The sequence below is a fragment of the Talpa occidentalis genome, unplaced genomic scaffold (assembly GCF_014898055.3).
Source record: "Talpa occidentalis isolate TD23 unplaced genomic scaffold, MPIMG_talOcc4v2.1 talOcc4.8, whole genome shotgun sequence".
In the NCBI taxonomy this organism is placed as follows: Eukaryota; Metazoa; Chordata; class Mammalia; order Eulipotyphla; family Talpidae; genus Talpa; species Talpa occidentalis.
Window position 1 is genome coordinate 66803532 of NW_023605194.1, and position 21593 is coordinate 66825124.

General features: G+C 46.3%; 3 protein-coding genes across 4 annotated transcripts in view; 1 reads left to right on the forward strand and 2 right to left on the reverse strand.

Moving 5' to 3' along the window:
• Positions 1-9772, reverse strand: part of LOC119234325 (protein HIRA) — a 97684-nt gene extending 87912 nt beyond the window's left edge. The window contains exon 1 of one of the 2 annotated variants that reach the window (XM_037497186.1): positions 9458-9772. In XM_037497186.1, coding sequence (XP_037353083.1) covers positions 9458-9494 — 37 coding nt within the window. In that variant the 5' untranslated portion in view covers positions 9495-9772. Of the gene's footprint in view, positions 1-8978; positions 8999-9457 lie in introns of those variants that run through there. The other variant, XM_054690571.1, reaches the window with a different exon arrangement.
• A 799-nt stretch (positions 9773-10571) lies between these two features.
• Positions 10572-14437, forward strand: MRPL40 (mitochondrial ribosomal protein L40). Its single transcript, XM_037497189.2, has 4 exons — positions 10572-10666; positions 11010-11093; positions 12531-12689; positions 13524-14437. The coding sequence occupies exons 1-4, from the start codon at positions 10614-10616 to the stop codon at positions 13846-13848; spliced, it is 621 nt and encodes a 206-aa protein (XP_037353086.1). The 5' UTR covers positions 10572-10613; the 3' UTR covers positions 13849-14437.
• Positions 14438-15471: 1034 nt separating this feature from the next.
• On the reverse strand, positions 15472-21217 carry CUNH22orf39 (chromosome unknown C22orf39 homolog). The gene is made up of 3 exons (XM_037497190.2): positions 21184-21217; positions 20859-21026; positions 15472-18732 (listed from the first exon to the last, which is right to left on the reverse strand). Exons 1-3 carry the CDS (start codon positions 21205-21207, stop codon positions 18604-18606), a joined length of 321 nt encoding a protein of 106 aa, XP_037353087.1. The 5' UTR covers positions 21208-21217; the 3' UTR covers positions 15472-18603.
• Positions 21218-21593: the final 376 nt, after the last annotated feature.

Consider the following 21593-nt stretch of genomic DNA (forward strand, 5'->3'; position numbering starts at 1 on the left):
TAAAAAAAACTAGCAACAAATGTTGGCGAGGTTGTGGAGAAAAAGGAACTCTCCTGCACTGTTGGTGGGAGTGCAAACTGGTCCAACCACTGTGGAGAGCTGTGTGGAGATTTCTGGACCTACTAAACATAGAGCTTCCATATGATCCAGCAATTCCACTCCTAGGTATTTACCCAAAGGACACAGAAACATCAATTCCAAAGAACACCTGCACCCCTATGTTTATAGCAGCACTGTTTACAATAGCTAAGCTTTGGAAACAGCCCAAATGCCCAAAAATAGATGACTGGATCAAGAAGATGTGGTCCATATACACCATGGAATATTACTCAGCATTCAAAAAAGATAAACACATGCAATTTGCAGCAACATGGATGGCGCTGGAAGGGATCATGCTCAGTGAAATAAGCCAGAAAGAAAAAGAAAAATACCAGATGGTCTCACTCATAGCAGGAATCTAGAAAACTTAAATAAGGGACCAGGAAAATGAATAACTATAAGAAAGTGAAAATCAAAATCAACAAAAAACTATGAACCAGAGACACTTTTTGGGGGGTGGGGGGCGGGAGGGGAGGGATTGGGGTCAAAATGGGGGGGTTGCAATTGTATGGGGAATATAAAAATAAAATTTATTATTAAAAAAGAAAATAACAAACATATTTTACTTAAGTGAAAAATGTCCTGTAACATTTTCACTATCACAGTTATATGTGCAATGCAAGGTCTTAGTGAGGCTTACATTAAAAACATTGTGCTTGCTATGGCAATGGAATTTGGCTAAGGTTAAAAAACAAAAACAAAAACAAAACTAATTTTATGATGTGGTAGGAACACTAAGTAAAACTTTTTTAATTTTATATTTTTCCAAATGGTCTTAAAGACCACATGAAAAGTTATCCTTTCCCTTTTTGCATTTCTTAACTCATCCTAAATTGAACCTGTATTACTTTTTATTTTTTTTAGGATTTATTTATTTATTTATACAAGCACTGGGTACAGTCAGAAGCGCCGGAGGGTGAGAGAATTCACCAGAGCCAGAGCAGGGAACAGAACAGGCAGACTGACGAAGAAATACACCGCTGAGGGGAGCAGCGGGTGAGGCAGGAGAGGTCTGCGTGCCATGTGAGACCCTCGCTGGCGGCCAGGATTGAACTGGCGCTGCAGAGGCTGTGGGCAGCTTCGCAGCCCAGCGCTCAACCGCTGCGCCACCAGGGGAGGCCCCAAACATGTATTACTTTTATAAAAAAAAGTTATTCCACATTTTACAAATTAAAAATATTAAAACATAAAAGGCTTATTCATCCAGAGTCACATATAACACAGCATGAGAAATATCTTAATATAATATAGAAATTTACAAGTCAAAATTCAGCTATTTGTCCTGTTCCTTAACAATGGCTCTAGGGGCCTCCCCGGTGGCGTAGCGGTTGAGCACTGGGTTGCGAAGCTGCCCGCAGCCTCTGCAGCGCCAGTTCGATCCCCGGCTGCTCCCCGGCCACTGGAGGAGGGTCCCGCATGCCGCGCACACCTCTCCTGCCACCCACTGCTCCCCTCAGCAGTGTACTTCAGTCCTTCTGCCTGATCTGCTCCCCGCTCTGGCTCTGGTGAATTCTCTCGCCATCCCGAGCTTCTGACTGTACCCAGTGCATGTATAAATAAATAAATCTTTAAAAAAAAATAAATCCTTAAAAACAAACAAACCAAAAAAAAAAAACAATGGCTCTAGGATAGAGCTCTACTGTTCTCAAAAGGGAGAAGGGAAAGAGGTCACTCACTTAGGCAAGGCCCTGCCTGCTAGGGCTCACTTGGCCCACCCTGTCTAAAACAGAATGGCGCAGCTCTTCTTCTCCCTTCTGCTACTTGCACAGTCTGACCTCAGGGGACAGCAACTCTGTACTTCAAATGGAGTTGTTCAGTTCTCTTTTATCTCATACATTTGGCTCTGGTGACTCTAACTTCACAATATTATCCACAACTCAGTGCTCTTAAGTAGGTGCAAATGTTCCACACCTTGAGTAAGGAGTAGTAGTATTTCAGTTAAAATTCATCAAATTGTACACTTAAGGTCTGTACATTTCACTAAACAAAATCTACCTAAAAACAAAACATGGACCTCCCTGGAAGCCTAGGGGTTAAGTCTCAGTGCTGTCACCGCCATGGCCTGGATTCAATTCCTGGTCAGGGAGCTGACCCACGTATGGCGCTACAGACCTTCCCTGTCTCACCTGCTGCTACCCTAAGCAGTGTGTTTTTAGGGCTCCATCTGCTCTGCTCTCGGCTCTGTCCCTGGCGAATCCTTTCACCACCTGCACCTCTGGCCTACACCCCAGTTCTTCTACACAAAAATAAATAAAATCTTAAAAAAAATAAAAAAAGTATTGTGTGGGGTAGGAGAGAGGGCGGAGGTAAGTGTATAAATTTTCTCCCTCTCCTTCTCTCCATCCGTCTCAGAATCCATTTCTCAACAGCACCATCACCAACCTGGTTGAAACCATAGCTGTTCATCTCTTGCCTGAGACAGCCTCATTACTGGCCCCCAAACCAATTCTAGTCTTAATGCAGCAGTTAGGCAGAAGGGCAAGACCCGAGTTTGATCATGTTATTCCTCTGTTCCCGTGCTCTGAGAATCTAGGCCTTCCAGCAATGCACTGAGCCCTTCCAATCAATCCATTGTTCACTTCATGGCTTACCTCTTGATGCTCTTACCCTTGAAGTGTTCCAATCACAGGACAACCTTGCTATTCCTCAAACCTGCCAGGCAAGTTCTGGCTGTTCTCTTTGCCTGGAATGTTCCTCCCTCAGATGGTTGCCTTCCTCACCTCCATCAGGCCTATAAGTGGATACCAAGATACCTGTCCAGGTCCCTTCCCTCCAAGAATGATGCATCATGGTCCAGCATGGGAATCTTGACAGCTTATGTGAGCTCTCAGTTGAGCCCTACAGGAGGGACCTGCCCTCGGTGGAAAAACTGCTTCAATCAAGGTCAGGTCTCATTCCTCAGACAGCCTGCACCCAGTGATTTTGAACATGGAAGCATAAATGTCTTGGCTCCTTACCCCAATTAAAAACAACTCTGAAGGGATAGCCAGCTCTAGAGTCTCCCATGGAGTTGGGTGAAGCTTCTGTTGTATTTGTATCACAGCCCAACTGTCCCAGTCCGTTCTTGCTTCCCTCAACACTGCCACATGCATGCCCTCCTTTCCCCACTTCCACCCTACCCTCCACTCCATCCAAGGTAGCCATTCCAAGAGCGCCTCCCAATAACTCTCCTGCATGCAAAACTCTTCAGTGTGCTTCTACAAGGTCTTTGCTCAAATGGTAGCTTCTCACTCAGGCTTTTCCAAACTCTACTTAAAATTCCCTTTTGTCCCATTCCTACACTTAACACTTCTCATCTTTCTGTTGTTGCTCCCCCTCCTCCCCCACACCACTAGGGTTCTCTGTAACTGTCTTGTTTATGATGTCTACTATCTCTCTAGTAAGCTCCCTTCCTACATCTTCCTTTCTTCTTACACAGAATACCCTCAAAAGATACCCCACCCAGTCCAATTGCACCTCAACAGATTCTTCATGCTGCTGTTTAAGTCACTGCTACTTTTCCAGGGCTTTGCCCTGACAGACAATCAGCACTTACTGCTTGTTGAATGTATGAATTTACTAAGTGCTTCCCTGTGCATGGCCTTCTACTGGAGGATGCAGAAGACCTGGGGTTTGCTTCACTGAAGATCTATTCCTGACCCTCAAATGAGTCTTGCTACCTCTTCTATCTGCCCCTTACCACAGTGACCAAGACTGTCCTTGGTTGATGAGTGCATATGCCTTTAAAACAAAAACCATGAACTAAACAGGTTTTCCTTTTGCCAGAGGTATTCTAAGTAATTTGCTATGTTTTTTGTTTCATCTACTTCCTTTCCTAAAATTAAAATGGAAAGCTCCAAGACACAGTTATGTATATGGTCTTCTCGGTAAGAACTTAGGTGGAGTGCTTCTCTTATCACTGGAATCCTCAGTGGATTCCACCAGAAAGTCTGAGCTATTAAAAGCTAATTAGAAATTCTATGACATTAACTCTGTTAGCGAAAGATATCAGATACCGTTGGCTTTCTGTCCACGAGGCAACTTCCGTTTACTTTCTTGCAGTAGTCAACACTTGCCTTTCCCCTCTGAGAGCTTATGTTCAGTGGGGAGGTCTCTAGCAGAACCCCAATTTTACTCAGGTACCTAATCTAGCCTAATGTAAGCCAGTAAGCAATGGTGATTATTGTCAGAGAGGACACATGATTTCTTTTAAAATTTTTTTTTTAATTTTTTTTTTTTTTAATAGAGGCATGTTTTATTTATTTATTTATTTGTTTGTTTGTTTTGTTTATACATGCACTGGGTACAGTCAGAAGCGCGGGAGGGTGAGAGAATTCACCAGAGCCAGAGCGGGGAGCAGAGCAGGCAGAAGGACCGAAGTACACTGCTGAGGGGAGCAGCGGGCGGCAGGAGAGGTCTGCGCGCCATGTGGGATCCTCCTCTGGTGGCCGGGGAGCAGCCGGGGATCGAACCGGCACCGCAGAGGCCGCGGGCAGCTTCGCAACCCAGCGCTCAACCGCTGCGCCACCGGGGAGGCCCCGAGGACACATGATTTCACTGGCTCAATCAGGTCAATGGAGAAGGTTCAAAGTCCATGGTGAGAACATATAGGCTTTTCCCTTCTACTCTTCCCAGAAAGCATTCAAATGACATGTTTTCCACCACTGGAAAGTGCTTGAAAACCATATGCCAGAGAAAGCTTGCCTTAGCAAGCACAAGAAAAACCTGCTAGGTTATAAGTCCAAGGGTTTTGAGTGGTCAAAGAAGAAACCAGAGGATGATACCTAAGCATGAGAGGGCTCCTGGTACCAAGCTGTACCATGTGGTTTCTGAAAACTTTCTCATGATGAAAAGGGTACTAAAACTCTCCAGGATAAAAGTCACCAGCTCTAACATAGGAACTATCACCTGACAAATCAGAAAGAGTGAGCTGGGGCTTTGGCTGGAGTTTGGATGCGAGTCCCAACTCAAGCCCCTTTTTATCGGAGTTCTCTTTACACGTATTTTGGCTTTTTTTATTTTATGTGGGGCCTCCCTGGTGACACAAAGGGTTAAGTGTCAGCACTATGAAGCTATAAGCAGCCACTGCTGGACAAATTCAATCCCAGCCAGGGAGCTACCCACATGGCACAGCAGACCTCTCCTGTCTCCCCTGCTGCTCCCCTCAGCAGTGTATTTCAATAGCTCTGCCTGTTGTGCTCCCCACCCGTCTCTGGTGAACCCTCTCACCTGCCGCACCTCTGGTTTACACCCCAGTTCTTGTATGCATAAATAAATATTAAAAAAAAAAATCAGACTATGGAGAAACCAAAAGGACTCGAAAATAAAAGAAAAAATTCTTGTCCTCAAGAAGCTTATAATCTAGTTGGAAAAATGAGACAAATACATGAAAAGGCAAATAGCAATATAGATGTTTTTATCCAGAGCAGGGGTTCTCTACCTTGACATTACTGACATTCTGGGCCAGATGACTCTTGGTTGTGGGGAACTATCCTGTATGTAGAGTGGATAGATGGCAGCACCATCCTCTACCCACTAGATACCTGTAGCACCTCCCCTCAGTTGTGAAAACCAAACATGTCTCTAGACATTGGCTTGTTTGAGAACCCTTGATCTTAAGTAACTGCAAAGTTCATCTTAAGGACCACTGCAATCATAAACTATTACTTGCAGAACGCTCCACACTATTTCCAGAGATAAGTCTGCAATACCCCTCCAGCAGCTGTGTAGAATCCTACCACACCCACTGCTGACTTCATTACTGCACCATCCAGCCTGCTTTTCTCCTTCAAATTGATTCACTTATTTCACCCAGATGTAGTATATCTCAATGGGAAGTCTTAAAATCTTTTCTGAGATATAGTAGGGGGATAATTCAATTATAGGATGGGGGAGGTATAGGGGAGGGAACCAAAACAACTGCAAATCATGAAGCAATGTGATTGACAAATTATCCCATTATTCAAAATTTGACACACACCTTTTTACAACATTTCCATCATCGCGAGCCAAAGGCCAGTGGAGGATAAGAGCTCTTTCAGTCCTGACCCGCTGGTTAGAATGGACTTTACTGAAGAGCTGATAAAGAGGCTGTCTCTGCACAGGAGTGAAAATCCTGTAATTCTTAGGAGCAAAGACCCAGGGATGAGAAGAACCATGAATCTTAATAAAATTTTCTATACATATAAACTATGTTTTTCTACAACAAAGAATCCAATCACTTTATTTTCTGATCAACATATGACCATAACACAACTTAGACATGATTCTTATTTTGCCAAACATAAAATTAAACATATAAGCAATACTATATCCAAGATTACAGAGTAAAATATGTGCATGTACAGTGCCTGGCATGTAACTTCTATGCAAGAAAAACATCACTAGCTCTTATTATGTATCTTAAAACAGTCTTTTAATATTGGGTTTCAGGGTGAAATGGAAGGTGTGAATCTTTATATTTATTCAAATTTATCAAGGCCCAGAAGGGTTACAAGCTAAAGAATTTAGTAAATGATGACAACTTAAACCCAGTGAGATTCCATATTCAAGGCTCATTTCACAGTGACATGACAACTTCAAGATTTATTAATCACTAATTGATCACCTTACAGCAGCAATTATCAAACTTGAGTAATTTTGGTCACCAGGGAACACTGGTGGATACATTTTTAGTTGTCATAAATGGATGTGTGTGTGTGGTGGGGAATAGAGGAGGAGCTACTAGCATCTAGTGAGTGAGGGCCAGGGATGCTGCTAACATTCTACAACACAAAGGACAGTCCCCACAACAAATATATAATCCAAAATGTCAATAGGACTTAGAGAAATCCAACCAGGAAAATGAAGACCAAAAGCCTTCTCCAACAGATATTCTCCTTTTCCTTTTAATCTGCCCTTTTTGAGCTGGCCTCTCCAACCTAGCTGAATAAATCCCTTGTACCACAGGGAAAATGTTGGTTCTTTGCTCCTCCCTTCTTTGGAAGGCATCTGAAAATGATGTTCAAGTCCCATAAAGGAATTAGGAGACATGACTATATAGTGAGGAAGCCAGAAAGCACAACGAATTCATTCTCCAAAACAGCATGGTCATTTTGGCTTGTTAATCCAAAGTAAGTGTGATTTAACTGGTCGCTATCAATCATTCTGGCTTCTAGCTAAGCAGCTCCCCACTCCCAAATAGCTCTCAATATTCACCAGTCTTTAAAGAACTGCTCAGTAGGGTGCCAGACCATGATCATATCTTATAGGAAAGTGGTAATTTACCCTGGCAGTTCTTCTGAACATTCAAAGAGTCAGAGGTTGATTTCAGGAGATTTAAAAAGGAAGAAAACTGACAAAGAATAGTTTAGAAGATGTTAAATCCCATCCAGTCAGTCTCAAATTCTCTTATTATCTCTTAGATTTCTACAGCAGTTTGTAGTTGGAGAAGCAACTGAACAATACAACTGTACTGTGAAAAGGCAGAGCAAATATCATCATACCCCATTCTGGGACTGTGGCAAGGCCATAAGAACAAATTTCCCAGCCTGGGCCCACCAGCCAGGTTGGGAAGTTTGGCTTCTGTTCTGGCTGTGGACTTTCACTCATTTGCACCTTCATTGTGTAAGCATCTTGCCATCATGTACTTACAGAGGAGCTTATCACAAATTAGAAATTAAATGTCAGAAGGTAGACGAGAGACTGGAGAACTGTCTCTCCACATGGTGTATAATTGTATCTTTGTATTTTGCGTGTAAATTATATGCATAAGTTGATCTAGGCAAAGCATTTTAAAATGAAAATTCAGACCTTCATTTACAGAGCAGACTAGTTCATAATAATTTCCTTTTCCTGATTCACAAGCACCATAATTTATAATTACTAAACATTTGCCCAATTCTCCAGGGAAAGATCTACATACTATACATCAGGAGAGCAACACAGGAGAAATGAAACTAAAGTTTATGGCTTTTGCTTTCATGCACAGTAAACCTAGTTGTGTTCTTCTGAATTTATGGAAACCTCAGCTTTCTTAGCTGCTGTAGCTATCACTTATTTTATATGCTTATTAGGAAGGCACTAGCTGGGTGAAGCAAGGATTATAGAGGCGAGTACCCAGCCTTGGGGCACATGGAAAAACATCCACAGGGAAAGAGCCTATCTAATGGAGTAACTTAGGAAGAACAGTAACAAAAGGAAAAGGTAACTTCACCTAGGTCCTGAAAATGAGCAAGATGTCACACAAGAAGATAAAAGGAGATAGCACTTGACTGAAAGAACACAGATGTTCAGCTAATGCAGGAGCAGACAGCATTCTGGGGTTAAGTTCAAAACTAAAAAGCTACTTTTTTTTTTAAGCATCTTTTAAAAAAGCACCTATTCTACATAATTTAAAAGAAAACTATAGTTCCAGCTAAAAAAAACCCTGAACTCTAGCTCAATTGCAAAGTAGAAATGAGAAACAAGACAATCAGAGTGACCTTTTGACACAGAGTGTCCTCAGTGGAATTTGGTGGGAATTAGGGTTACAGGTTGAAGGAGTGCTCCTGGGCTTCAGTGCTGTCAAGGAGATAAGACGTTTTGCCCTCATTTCTCTGGGGAAGACCAATTCCTCTACTTCTTTAACGAGGTAGAACTATGACAAAACTTTTGGTTACCACTGGCTTCCCTGTACCAGAGTCAGTTCTCAACCAGGACTGAAAGAGTCTACTACCACAGGGTGTGCATCGGGCCATGGCCGCAAAGCCAAGAAAATTCTTTTTCTAGAAAATATGTGTGCCCTGTATGTCTCTACCCAAGTCACCATGATGCCCAAGCTCATCAGAAGCCTGGTTCCTTCCGCTGGGGGAGCTCAGCCATGAGCCTAGAATTCTGGGGCCAGATTCCCCTAACTGGAAGCACTGTCACCAGATCCAGACCTTGGCAGAGGCAGTATGCCTTGGCAGAGCCCTTTCAGGATGCCAGAGATGTGCAGATTTCGGGTGTTCACCAGGTCACTGAAAGGATATAGGGGGTATTCGCCCATATTCACACATTGGACCATCTGAGCACATCCTGGACGATGCAGACGAGTGGCGCAAGTTAGCCTGGCAGGAGTTAGCCAGCGCGCAGGGCCGCTCCCCAGAGCCAGGCCACTGCCCCTCCACGGACCACAGGTGGGCACAGCTCTACAGCCAGAAAGGGATGGGGAGAAGCTGAATTAACGCGACCAGGCGGAGCACGTGCTCCGGCTCACCGACCTCCCGGCGCGGAGGACAAAGTCCGGTCTGGTTGGTTCCAAGACTCGGGCACCGGGAGTCGGGGCTGAGACCGGCAGGGCCTGCGCGCGGCTCTGACTCAACTCCAGAATCTGCCCCAACTCCGGGCTCAGCCTCCCGCGACCCCCGCGCGCACTCACCATTGTGGTTGACCCAGGTCGGCTTCAGGAGCTTCATTGTTCGGCCGCCGCCGCCGCCGCCGCCGCCGCCGCCGCCGCCGGGCTCAGGCAAGAGCCGCTTCCCTCAGCGTGCCCGGGCCATGGAGCCACCGCTGCCACTTCCTCCCGCACCGCCCGCCCTCCGGCCGCCGCCCGCCACGTGCCCTCAGCGCCGCCGCGCCATTGCCGGCTCGCGCCCCCCGCCGCCGCCACAGCCGCCCCCCAAGTTCGGCCGCCGCCGGCGCCGCCACAGCCTCATCCCCTGCGCCGCTCCTCCTCCGGCGGCTCCCGGGCAACGCCGGAAGTCAGGGCGCGCACCTTCCAAATCTCCCCGGCGGGAAACCGCTCCCTGCGCGGATGGGGCCCACCGGGCTGTTCTCTGGCAGCGACTGGCAGGACAGCGGCCCTCCGGGTCCGACGCGGCGCGGCAGTCACAGGGGCGGCGCGGGCAGGGACCGATGGGGGCCAGAAGACCCCGGGTTGCATCCCTGGCCGGCTAAGTCAAGCGGGGTTGGATGACGTGGACGGTCTCTAGCCAGCCCTACCTCGCCGGCTCCGAGTCGACTAATTAACTAGCTTCCGTCATTCATCAACACGCGCCTGTCTATAGGGCAACTCGCGAGCGCCAGGCCACGTGCCAGCGTCGACATGTACACTTCTGCGGGCATGGGGGACCGGAATGCGAACGAATGCGGGTTGGGGCTAGGAGTTGAGCTGGGCCCTGGGAGGGTGCCTGGGAGGGCAGAGGCGCGCACGTTTACTGGAAGGCGGGGACCACTTTCGCAGACTCGGACACTGGGACCCAGAGCAGCAGATGCGCGCCCCTGCGTCACTGCGCTCTACAGTGAGGGGTCTTGGCCCTCGCAAAGGCACGGGCCTGTTATCTCAGTGGCACTGAGATAAGGGCTCAGACTGCAGCAGGATCAGGGGCCACACACGGTGCGAGGCGCTCGAGGGGTGCCCGCGCGCCACCGGGACGCCAAGGACTGTACTACGTGGGAGGCGGGGCCAGACGGGCTCTAAGCCGGAACGTGGGAGCGCGGGGCGGCGGGATTGGCGGACCTTAGCGCGGGGCACCGCGGGTCGGACAGCCGAGGGGCGCTCTCCCGGAAGCAGCCTTTGGGCTGTCAGAGGGGCAATGGCCGCCGCGGCGCTGGGAGCTTCCGCGCGCATTCTGCGCCTTCCAAGCTGGTGAGTGCGGATACCCGGGGAGTCAGGGTGCATAGGGCGCGCGCCGAAGTTTCCGTGTCGGCATGCCGGGCTCTTGTTTGCACTACTTCCCTGGCCATTCCTGCCCACGGAATTGTCTGGGATGAGTCAACTGATCGCGTCTTTTATTGTGCATGAAAATTCGATGACCCTGGAGAGCAGTGACCTTGCCCAGGTGCTCTCTGTTGCGAACGAGGTTTTGAAAAATCCACATTATTATGGCTGTCACATCCAGCAATTGCAGACTGGTTTTAAAAACATTGTAAAGCAACTTTCTCCCTGTATAATAGGGAAAATCATATTTATGCATACTCGTCTCTTTCAGGTTTATGGGGACTTGGCAGACACAGATTAGAAACACCCACCAGCGAGCTACTTTGTTGTCCTTCTGGGAACTCATTCCCACGAGGTAAACGCTACCATGGGCCTGACCCCTTTGAGGATGTCAGAGGAAGATAAATGTGTGAGTGAATAGTGCAGAAGGTTGTTTGCAAAGTTAAAGGCTGCAGTTTCTCGTCACATTTTGGCAGATTTTTTCTTTCAACATTCTCTACATGGAAATCTGCTGCCTGTAATTTAAAAAAAAAAGTAAAAGTAGGTTAAATAAATGTTCATTAGCTCTGATGTGATTCTTTTGTGTTTCTAAGGCACAACATAAACTTATGTTTCACTACGGGCCTTCCATTTCTGAGTCTCTGAAGAGATGGGGACTGCTATTGGTTTTTCCACCTAGGGCTCTGGATGCTTTCTAAAAACTTGATTCCTAAAACTTGGTCTTGATGCTACAGAATTTTATTTTCTTTGGTAAGTTATCACCATAGGAGCTGTGTTCCTCAGAGTAAATCAGATTTTTTCTTTTTTTTTTTTTTAAAGATTTATTTATTTATTTATACAAGCACTGGGTACAGTCAGAAGTGCAGGAGGGTGAGAGATTTCACCAGAGCCAGAGCCGGGAGCAGAACAGGCAGACTGACAAAATACACTGCTGAGGGAAGCAGTGGGCACAGCAGGAGAGGTCTGCACCCCATGTGGGACCCTTACTGGCAGGCCGGGAATCGAACCAGCGCTGCAGAGGCTGCTGGCAGCTTCGCAGCCCAGCATTCAACCGCTGTGCCACCAGGGAGGCCCAGATCAGATTTTTTCAATGCTCTATGTTGGGGAAATTTTTAAAGAAATCCCAACAAGTAAATAGTAAATAGTGACACACCAGTTACTTTTAATATAACATCTTATATTTATAAACCACAAATCCATTTAAAATGCGAGTAATTGGGGCCTCCCTGGTGGCATAAGGGGTTAAGCATCAGCACTATGAAGCTATCTGCAGCCACTGCAGCACGAGTTCGATCCCTGGCCGGGGAGGTGACCCACATGGCACAGCAGACCTCTCCTGACTCGCCCGCTGCTCCCCTTAGCAGTGCATTTCAGCCAGTCTGTCTGTTCTGTTCTCCACTCAGTCTCTGATGAATCCTCTCACCCCCCACACCTCTGGCTTGCACCCCAGTTCTTGTATGCATAAATAATCTTTTAAAAAAGTGTAAGTAATTAATCTGGTATTTTCACTTTTCAGTACAATGCCAGGACACAGCTGAACCTCAGCTTTACAGATGAACTTACCCTTAATTTTACTCTGACACCCCATGAAGCCTTTTCAGTCTTTTCTGGTTCTTACAAGGACCATGGGGTGAAGGATGTCACCCTGCCACACTGAGCTCATAAAGTCAGGCCCTTCTTTCCCCACTGGAAAGTTCAGTTCAAGTTTGGGACATTACACTTAGTGGCAAGTTCTTTCAACATGTTTGATAGAACGAAGAGGAAAATGTTTAATGTTTACTTTATCCATTAGAGCAGAACCACTGAAAAAGAAGAAGAAGGTAGATCCTAAAAAAGACCAAGCAGCAAAGGACCGTTTGAAAAAGAGGATCCGAAGACTGGAAAAGGCTAGCCAAGAGCTAATTCCCATTGAAGATTTCATTACCCCTGTGAAGTTCTTCGATAAAGAGAGGTAAGGGTCCTCTTGGCTTGAGATCCTCAGAGCATAGGAGTTCCATCATCTCCAGGAAGTTCTAGCTGCTGTTCATGCCTGTGATGGGAATTTGTGAGTAGGTTTGCATGGAGATTTAATAGGTTTAACCTGTTCTTACTCTTTCTCCTTTATTGTGTCTTGTGGCAACTGGAGAAAGCATATGTGGGTGGTAACTTTTGAATGGCTGAATGTGGGAAGGAAACTCAGAATAGTTGTTTGAGAAGCCAGGCCAAGTCAGCACTGCTCTGGAATTCACACTGTTTGTCTTTAGCAAGAGCAGTTTCAACTGGGATTGATGAGTAGGGCCTTGCTTGTGTCTTCAGCCTTTGCCCCACCTTGATGGTAGAAATCCATAAAGCATCTGCTGTATGATGCAAATGCTCATGGTTGGGATGTGTTGTATGCTAGGTTGTTGCCTTCTTGTAAAAAGTGTCTACCATTTAAAAGTAGCCATATAAGTGGGACACACATTGAGATTTAGATTTGTGGCTCCTGAGATTTTGGTGTTCATTTTTATAACACCATCTCACACTCATAAGTTACCTCTCAACAAGGTAATTTATGCCTGGGATAGATATGCTCCCAGACTCTGAAATTACTGTTTCTTGTCTCCATGGAGAGCAAATGACACTGGTTGCCAACATCAGCTGCAATTACTGCCACATTCAATAGTCCATTCCTTAATTTATCCCAAACTTGCACTTTCTTAAATCTCATCCATGTTTTGCAGTGGGGATGCATGAGTTATGAGTCACCCAGACTTCCTGGCTTGGAAGGTCAGTGCTTCACATCTTTGGGTTTATGTGTTCCCAGACAGCGACCCCAGGTGGAGCTCCCGTTTGAGGAGAGTGAGCGGAGAGCACTGCTTCTGAAGAAGTGGTCCCTGTACAAGCAAAAAGAGCATGAGATGGAGAGGGATGCCATCAGGTCAATGCTTGAGGCCCAGCAGGAAGCTCTACAGGAACTGCAGCTCACATCCCCAGAACTCCATGTGGAAGCCACCAAGAAGGACCCCAACCTGTTCCCTTTTGAGAGGGAAGGGCCAGATTACACACCACCGGTCTCCAACTATCAGCCTCCTGAAGGCAGGTACCATGACATCACCAAGGTGTACACACAGGTGGAGTTCAAGAGATAGAACTATAGACAGCTGTCCTCAGAGCATATGCTCTTGAGAACCAGAATGATGAGAGTTCAAGCCTGCTTGCCAGGCATTCAAGCGTGCTGTGAATAAATATGAGTTTAATTGTCTGTGTTTTATGCGTCAAAATTTACCTGATGATGCTTGGGTTGAGAGAAGCTACCCCCTTCTTGCCAGGTGCTGGAGAGAGGATGACCAAGATGCAAGCTACCTCCAGTAAAAATATTCCAGTTGCATGTTGCGGACTCTCTGGGTCAAAGTAACCCCAGCAGAGCAGAGGTGAAGCACATGCAGCTGTTGCTGACTGCACAGACTTGCAGAGAAGAGGCAGGGCTCTTCTGGTGGGACATACAGAGCACAGGAGGCCCTTGCAACATCAGCTAGCTTTGAGTTTTAAGTTGGAGAGAATGGAGCAAGCCAGGGACATCCTTGTTAACAAAGTTGCTGTGTCCCCCAGGCCTGACTGTTGCAGAGGGCTGTCTTTGTTCAAGTGCTTTTAATCTGGATTGGTATGTGTACTAGTGTACTGGGGCTGCCAAAATAAAGTACTAAGCTGCATGGAAGCTGCACCTTAACAGAAGTGTTTTTCACAGTTCTGGAGGCTTGAACTCCAAGACCCGAGGTGTTTCCAGGATTGGTTTCTCCTGAAGCCTCTCCTAGGCTTGTAGAGGACTGCCGCAGGTCATCCTGCCTCTATGTCCTTATTTGTCCTTATTTGTTCAATGAGAACACCAGTCATTGGATTAGAGCTCATCCTAAAGACCTTATTATAGCTTACCTTTTTAAAAAAGATTTATTTATTTATGCATATGAGAACTGGGATGTAGGCTAGAGGTGTGTTTGGGGGTGGGGGGTGGGGGGGGTGGATGGTGAGAGGATCCACCAGAGACAGAATGGGGAGCAGAAGAGGCGGACTGCTGAAATACACTGCTGAGAGGAACAGTGAGATAGGCGAGATAGGAGAGGTCTGCTGTGCCATGTGGGTCACCTCCCACTGCAGATAGCTTCATAGTGCTGACGCATAACCCCTTGCGCCACCAGGGAGGCCCTATACCCTATCTCTTTAAGGACCCTCTCCAAATGCAGACATATTCAGAGGTACAGGGGGTTAGAGCTTTGGCATAGAAATATGAAAAGACAATTCAGCTCATAACTGAAGTTCCAGTGTATGAAGAGAACCTTTTCTCCCAGTGACTGGCATCAGTATCCAGAAGAAATTTGGTTTTTTGTTTTTTTTTATATTTTTTACATCATTTTTCATTTTTCCACAATGTATGCATTTGGTTATATCATCTTGGTTATATTCCCCATACAATTCCCACCCTCCCTTATTTTGACCCTAACCCCTCCTCTGCCCCTCCCCCCTACCAACTTTGGGGTTTTTTTGGACAGATAAACCAGGGAAGCTTTTCAGTAAGAATTCAGATTGTTTTCTTAGTATTATGGTTCACTTTTTAAAAAACTCAACCAGCCCTGGATAAAAACTTTGCTTAATTAAGGACATTAAATCCCTTGGCTGTATTTATGAGATAGATGTTGAACACAGTCACTTTTCATAACCTCACTGCTACATTTTAACCTGTTCCACTGTAGCAGCCCATTCATATGCCCACCTGGGTACCCTAGCTCTTGTGCACAGCAGCCAGAGGGATCTAGAAAACACAAGTCAGATTGGACCTGTGGCTTTTTCCACCCAGATAATTGAATCCTGACCCAATTGCAGCTTTCACTCCCCGTCTCCCACACTATCAGCCTATAGCACTTGTTCCTCATGACCTGTTGTGGCCCGCTCTCTGCCTTGCAGGCTGTGAGCCTCATCTGGGTCAGGGCTCAGAAACTGGGGCCTTTCCCACCTCCCTGTCCATTGCAGGGGCTTGATAGTAGTGTTTTTGAAAAAGATATTCAGTCATTAGGTTGTATGATCAATTCAGTGCATCATGGCCAGCAGTTTAACTTTTTATTCTGAAGTAATTGTATAGTCACAGGAAGTTGGAAATAATCATACAGGGAGATGCTGTGTGCTATTCCCCCAGCACTACCATCTTTTACACCATGGTAGCACCAGTACCCAGAGACTAACACTGGTTCAACTCAGAGCGTTTTCAGATTTTATGTCTGCACTCACATGTTTAAATCTAGTTCTACATGATTTTACTAGCTGTATTGCTGTGCAAATACAACCATCACCACAGGACATCCTCAAGTACCCCTTTTCAGCCACACCCACGCCACCTTCCACTCATCCTTAACCCCCAACACTATAAAATGTTCTCTATCCCTATAATTATACCATTTCACTGAAGTTACACTTATAGAACCAGGTTATATGTATCCTTAAAATTTTTTTTCAAACAGCATAATTTCCTTGCATTTTGCCAAGTTGCTACATGTATAATTTACAATGGCTCAGATTTGCAAATGTCTGTGTATCACATGGTATACATACTGTTTTGTGAAACTTGTTTCAGTCAGTGACAGATGTTATATGTAACAGTATGTACCAGATGATTACAAAAGTTTAGTGTGACACTGCTCTATCTCATCAATGTCCATTTTCTTTACAGCGCTCAGCATCACTTTACACTTACTGTTTAAATGTTTGTCCCCCAAAGTACAGTTAGTACTCTAAGAAGGCAACTTGTCTGTTTCAAGACTGCAATCCCAGGGCCTCAAACCCTGCCATGTGTAGCAGGCACTCAGATATCGTGAAAGAGTAAACACGGGAGTGGATGCATGAACATCTACCCAGATATGATGATCTGTACATGTGGAACTTGTTGAATAGACTAGAAGAGATAACACTTCCTAACAGCACTCAGCAGTAGGCTGCCCCCCGCACTAAATAAGCAGATAACAGGAAGTATAGTTCCCTTGAGTGGGCCCCTCAGAACTGACTGCTGTGTTGGCTGCTGCTCACTCCTAGGCTTTTCCTGTATGCTTCAGTCATCCCCCGCAGCCCTCCAACCCCAGGTTACAATTCCAGGCATCCTGTGCAGTGGTACTTGACTTCCTGTGTTTCAGAGTGAGGAGAATACTTGAAGATCTCTTGTTGCCTTCCCCTCACTCCTCCTTAGCCAGAAATGCTAATGAAACCAGCTACAGCCAGAAGAGACACACCCTGGTTGGTAGGTGGACACATCAAGACTTGACCCCGCAATGGGGGTATCCTGACTTGTTATACTCACCTCTGCTTCTGGGGTCCTATGCACAAATACCTCTACCACTCACAGGCACATACACAGGCATTCTTACAAACAGGAAAAAACACGCATGAGAGAAAATTTTGTCTTTGGTGCATGCCCTTTGGAAGAGATGGATTAGTTTGTCCCCCCACCCCGAAATGAGTTTAAAGATATTTGACCCACAGTCTGTGGGCAGGTTGGGGCCCAGTCGTAAGGGAAATGCTAAGGAAGACACATGGGTTCCACTGCCTGGGAAGAAAAGCAGTGAGGGTGGGGGCCCACCTCTTCCTCAGCATCATACAATGGGGCCTGCTATGCACCCTAAGATGATAAATCATTTTATCAATAAAGAGACTTTTTTTTTTTTAATTTATTTATACAATAGCTGGGGTATTGGCCAGAGGCGCGGGAGAATGAAAGGATTCACCAGAGACAGAGTGCGGAGCAGAACAGGCAGACAGACGGAAAGCACTGCTGAGGGGAACAGCGGGCACGACAGGGGAGGTCTGCCACACCATGTTGGTATCTCCCTGGCTGGCTGCGAATCGAACCCATGCTGCAGAGGCTGCCAACAGCTTCACAGCGCTGTGCTCAACCTGCTGAGCCATCGGGGAGGCCCAATAAAGACAGACTTCTTTGAAAACTAGTTCTTGTTGGTATAGACGTGTATTTTAAAAATATCTACAAGAGTATGAGTATACAAAATTCTAAGACTGAGCACAATATTAGGTATGAAATCTAACAATTTTAACAATCAAATTGTGAATTTAATTTTCAGCTTATATTTGGAATCAAATACGTGAACTGATTTTTGATATATTCTGCATTTTCTAAAAAACGATCAGGGAAATTTTGAGGGAAAGAGATCAAAATTCTATGACTTGTGCTTGGGTTTCTTAAGCCAAGAATCCATTTCATGCAAACTTGCCTGTGTGTAGCTGTGTGCATTTAAAAACTATAGTCTCCAAGGGCTGTATTGTAAGGCTAGGCGTGCGGTGTGCAGGTCCAGAGGCCGACTGTATCTGCAGAGGAACTGTCATGGAACTCAGCTGACTGTCAGCACTGGCATTGCATGATCATTTTCAAGTCAAGAACCAGGAAAGCCGTTCGTTGTAGCACAACCATTTAGCATATTCTGCCCCTCCACGTCACCACACTGCTCAGGGTCACCACTCAAAAAGTTTACCTGAGGATTGTAGACCTCAGGACAACCATCTTTTGTGCTGTTGTCCCCAGGAGGAAATGTGATCCCACATGACTTGGAGGCTCAGAGACCTGCAGTGGTATTTGACTTCCTGGAAACGGTGCAGTGGGCACAACTATCTTTCAGATTATAGCAGCAGTAATCGCTTCTCGGCCTTTTGGCTAAGATCAAGTGTAGATTATAGCAGCAGTGGGGCACCCCCAGAGCAGTGAGGAGTGGGAAAAGAGGACTGCAGATGGAAGGCTCCATGTTTTAAGCTAGGTAGTAGCTCCCAGAGATCCATTAGACTGTGCCAGTCAAGAGTCCTTAGGATCACACAATAACCCCACTTGAAACTGACCAGAGGAGGTTGTGCAGGGGTACTCATCACTTGTCTTTCTCCTCCTGCAGCAGAGGGAGGTGCCAGTCTGTAGGAGGGCTCTGCCTTGGGGTCCACACCTGAGCGTGCTTCTGTGCAGCCTGGACTCGTGCACGTTCACTCTCACAGAGGGACCGCTGTACAAAGGAAACCATGGTCACTTCCTGCTTCATATGTGCCCACAGGGCCTGTATCCTCCTCTCTCTCGGCAACCTTCCAAACACAGATGGACACAGAGAGAGAACACTACACACCACTCTGAAACATGGCTACTTCCCTTTAATATGCCTTAGCAATTACTCTGTATTCACACACACAGATCTAGATCATTATTTCTCCCAAACAACTATGAAAAACTGCAGATCCCCATAATGTATGGAAAAAATTTTTATTGTTATTGAACTACCATTATTTTACATTCTTGCTAGTGTTTTGACAGTATAAGATTAACCTGCCCCCCAGGTATAGTCATCCACCACTGAAGCAGCCATCGTCCTCCATCATAGTTGTTGTGTTCCCCCCACCAACCCTGTTTTCACCCCAATATGAGGAAATTTTAAAATGTCTTCTCATAGGCCTCAGAGCTTGGCACTTTCAGTAATGAAGTTCACCTGCCACAGGGTGGGGGTTGAGTTGGGAAGAGGGCCAGAGTCCAAAAGAATGGCCAGCAGGGAGGAAGATGAGGCAAGAGACACATATCCAGGATTCCCTGGACACGTGAGGAGTCCTGATGACAGACAGCAGGTGCTGCTCAACCCATGGGCATCCCTCTGCCACTGTCTCCACCAAAATAAACACAAGACAAGTACATCACAACTGTGACAGGGCACTTGGGAGGTGCCAAGCATATAATGCCATCTTCTCTACCTGTCTGTTTTTGCTCAAACTATATTGTTTCAAATAGTATGTTTTTATTCTTATTTGAAAAGCTGTCAGAAGTGCAAAGTAGAATATGACGCCCTTCCCTATGATGAAATTAAGAGCTTCTTTGACACATTTTAGGTCCATATTTTAGATCTATAATATCTTTCTCTAGAGATGAAATAATCTGTTGGCTAAGTCTGCTTCCTGCTTTTTTCCCCCCACGAAGCAGTATGCCAGGGGAGACTACTACCTACATTAATGGTTATGTAGTACTGTACAGTGCGGGAGAAGTTATTTGGTCAAATGTCTATTAGTGGATGTAGAATGGACACTTTGAACTTTTAACTGTGCACTGTTACTCAATTACTTTCCTAGGATAAATTTTCAGAAGTAAAGCAGCAGGGTCAAAGGTATACATTAGACATTTAGATAAACAGGATACCAGACGTTTCACCAACACTGCACCAGAATCCGACTCTCCAATTTCCTATAGACACTTCGGAATTCATCTGGGCAGAAACTATCACTGTTGTTTTAACTTATATACCTTCCCATTTACTTTTCTTTCTGATCAAATTCCTTCTTCAAGCACTTTGCCCACTTTTCTAGTATGAAATCACCCCCATTTTTAATACTGAAATATGAGATATAGACATAAAGATTATCATTTCACCGTCATATAGGCTGCAAGCTATTTTCCTTCTTTTATTGTATTTCCATTTATCATGGATTTGTCGTCATTTTCATCTTATGTACAGCAGCTTGGTTTAACATTTAACAACTGTAGAAACAGCTGTCAGTCCTGCTTGCTCCCTTTCCCTTGGCACTTCCCATGGGTACTGCACCCTCACAAGCACCGCTCCATGCCACAAAAATGGCCTTCAAGCTGCCACAGTATTCTAGCATAGATGTTCTATTTTCATCATTCCTGTATCTCCAAAAGTGCAATATAAATACTGCTGAATGGCTGAACAATTACAACAGAACGACAGAAAAAAAAAAAAAAAATCATGCCTCCCAGCAAACGTTTGGGTAGAATTTAAATTCTTTGTAAGGTGCATCAGGTCCCTGGTTTCACTCCAACCTCATACCTTAAGCTCACCTTCCCTCTGCTCCAGGCATCTGCACTCCTCCACAGACCAGTTAATAACTCCTAACACTGTTAGGGGCCCCCCTGAGTCTCTCTACAAGTTACTCTACACCTCTTCCCCTCTTGCTGTGTCCTAAGTATTTAAAGGCATCTGAAAACCCAGTTGACATACTAATCTTTTCATTTCTCTAGAGGAGTACGGAGGGAAGGGGCTCCTGCCAAGGCGCCTCTCCAGAGCCCCCAGGGCCTGGCACTTGGGGAGGTGGTGGGTAGCCGGTGCAGCGAAGAGCCATCCGCTTCCCCGCACACCTGGGCGTCGACGCTCCGGCGCTCCTCCCAGTCTCGGCAGCTGATTAGGTCGCGTCGCCACTGCTCGCAAGCCGGCAGCTCGCCGTGGACGTAGTAGTGGTGCAGAAAGTGTCTGGCGCTGCGGCAGAGCTTCCATTCCGCGCGGTAGGCCTCGCAGGGGCGCGGCGGCTGCGGAGAGAGACGCGCTTAAGCTGGCGGGCGCTGCGCCCGGATGCAGGGGCCCCATGCAGTCCCCTTCCGGAGTGAGAGCTGGGTTTATCCCGACGGTGCTAAGAGGTCTCCGCGGGGCCCAGGTACCCAGGGCCCAGGTACCCACCACACTTACCTTCCAGCCGCCGTTGTCGGCCATGTCCAGGAGACTGCCGAGCCCACCTCCTGAGCCCCCTTAGGCAATGAAGATTGCGGAAAGCCAGAATTGCGTGACTGACGGGTAGACAACCAATGAATTCCGAGAAAAGGACCACTCAACTCCGCCCAGGGCCTCGTTTCTCGCCGGTGAGCAGAGGTCAGTGCTGGACAGCCAATTACAGCCGGGGGCGGGGACACGCGCGGGACTGGCTGCCGGCGAGGACTGGCAATCCACTGGTGCCCTGCGGCGTCCGGGGCAACCACACTATGGTTTCTGAAGCCACATGCTTCTGGCCACTTCTTCTTTTTTTTTTTCCTCTAAAGATTTATTTATTTATGCATACAAGAGCTGGGGACAGGCCAGAGATGCGGAGGGTGAGAGGATTC

Coding starts and splice junctions, on each gene's coding strand:
- MRPL40 (XM_037497189.2), top strand. CDS start 10,614: ATGGCCGCCGCGGCGCTGGGAGCTTCCGCGCGCATTCTGCGCCTTCCA. Junction 10,667..11,009: donor ATTCTGCGCCTTCCAAGCTG/GTGAGTGCGGAT, acceptor CGTCTCTTTCAG/GTTTATGGGGACTTGGCAGA. Junction 12,690..13,523: donor AAGTTCTTCGATAAAGAGAG/GTAAGGGTCCTC, acceptor ATGTGTTCCCAG/ACAGCGACCCCAGGTGGAGC.
- CUNH22orf39 (XM_037497190.2), bottom strand. CDS start 21,207: ATGGCCGACAACGGCGGCTGGAAG. Junction 21,027..21,183: donor CCGACAACGGCGGCTGGAAG/GTAAGTGTGGTG, acceptor CTCTCTCCGCAG/CCGCCGCGCCCCTGCGAGGC. Junction 18,733..20,858: donor GCCGGAGCGTCGACGCCCAG/GTGTGCGGGGAA, acceptor TCCTTTGTACAG/CGGTCCCTCTGTGAGAGTGA.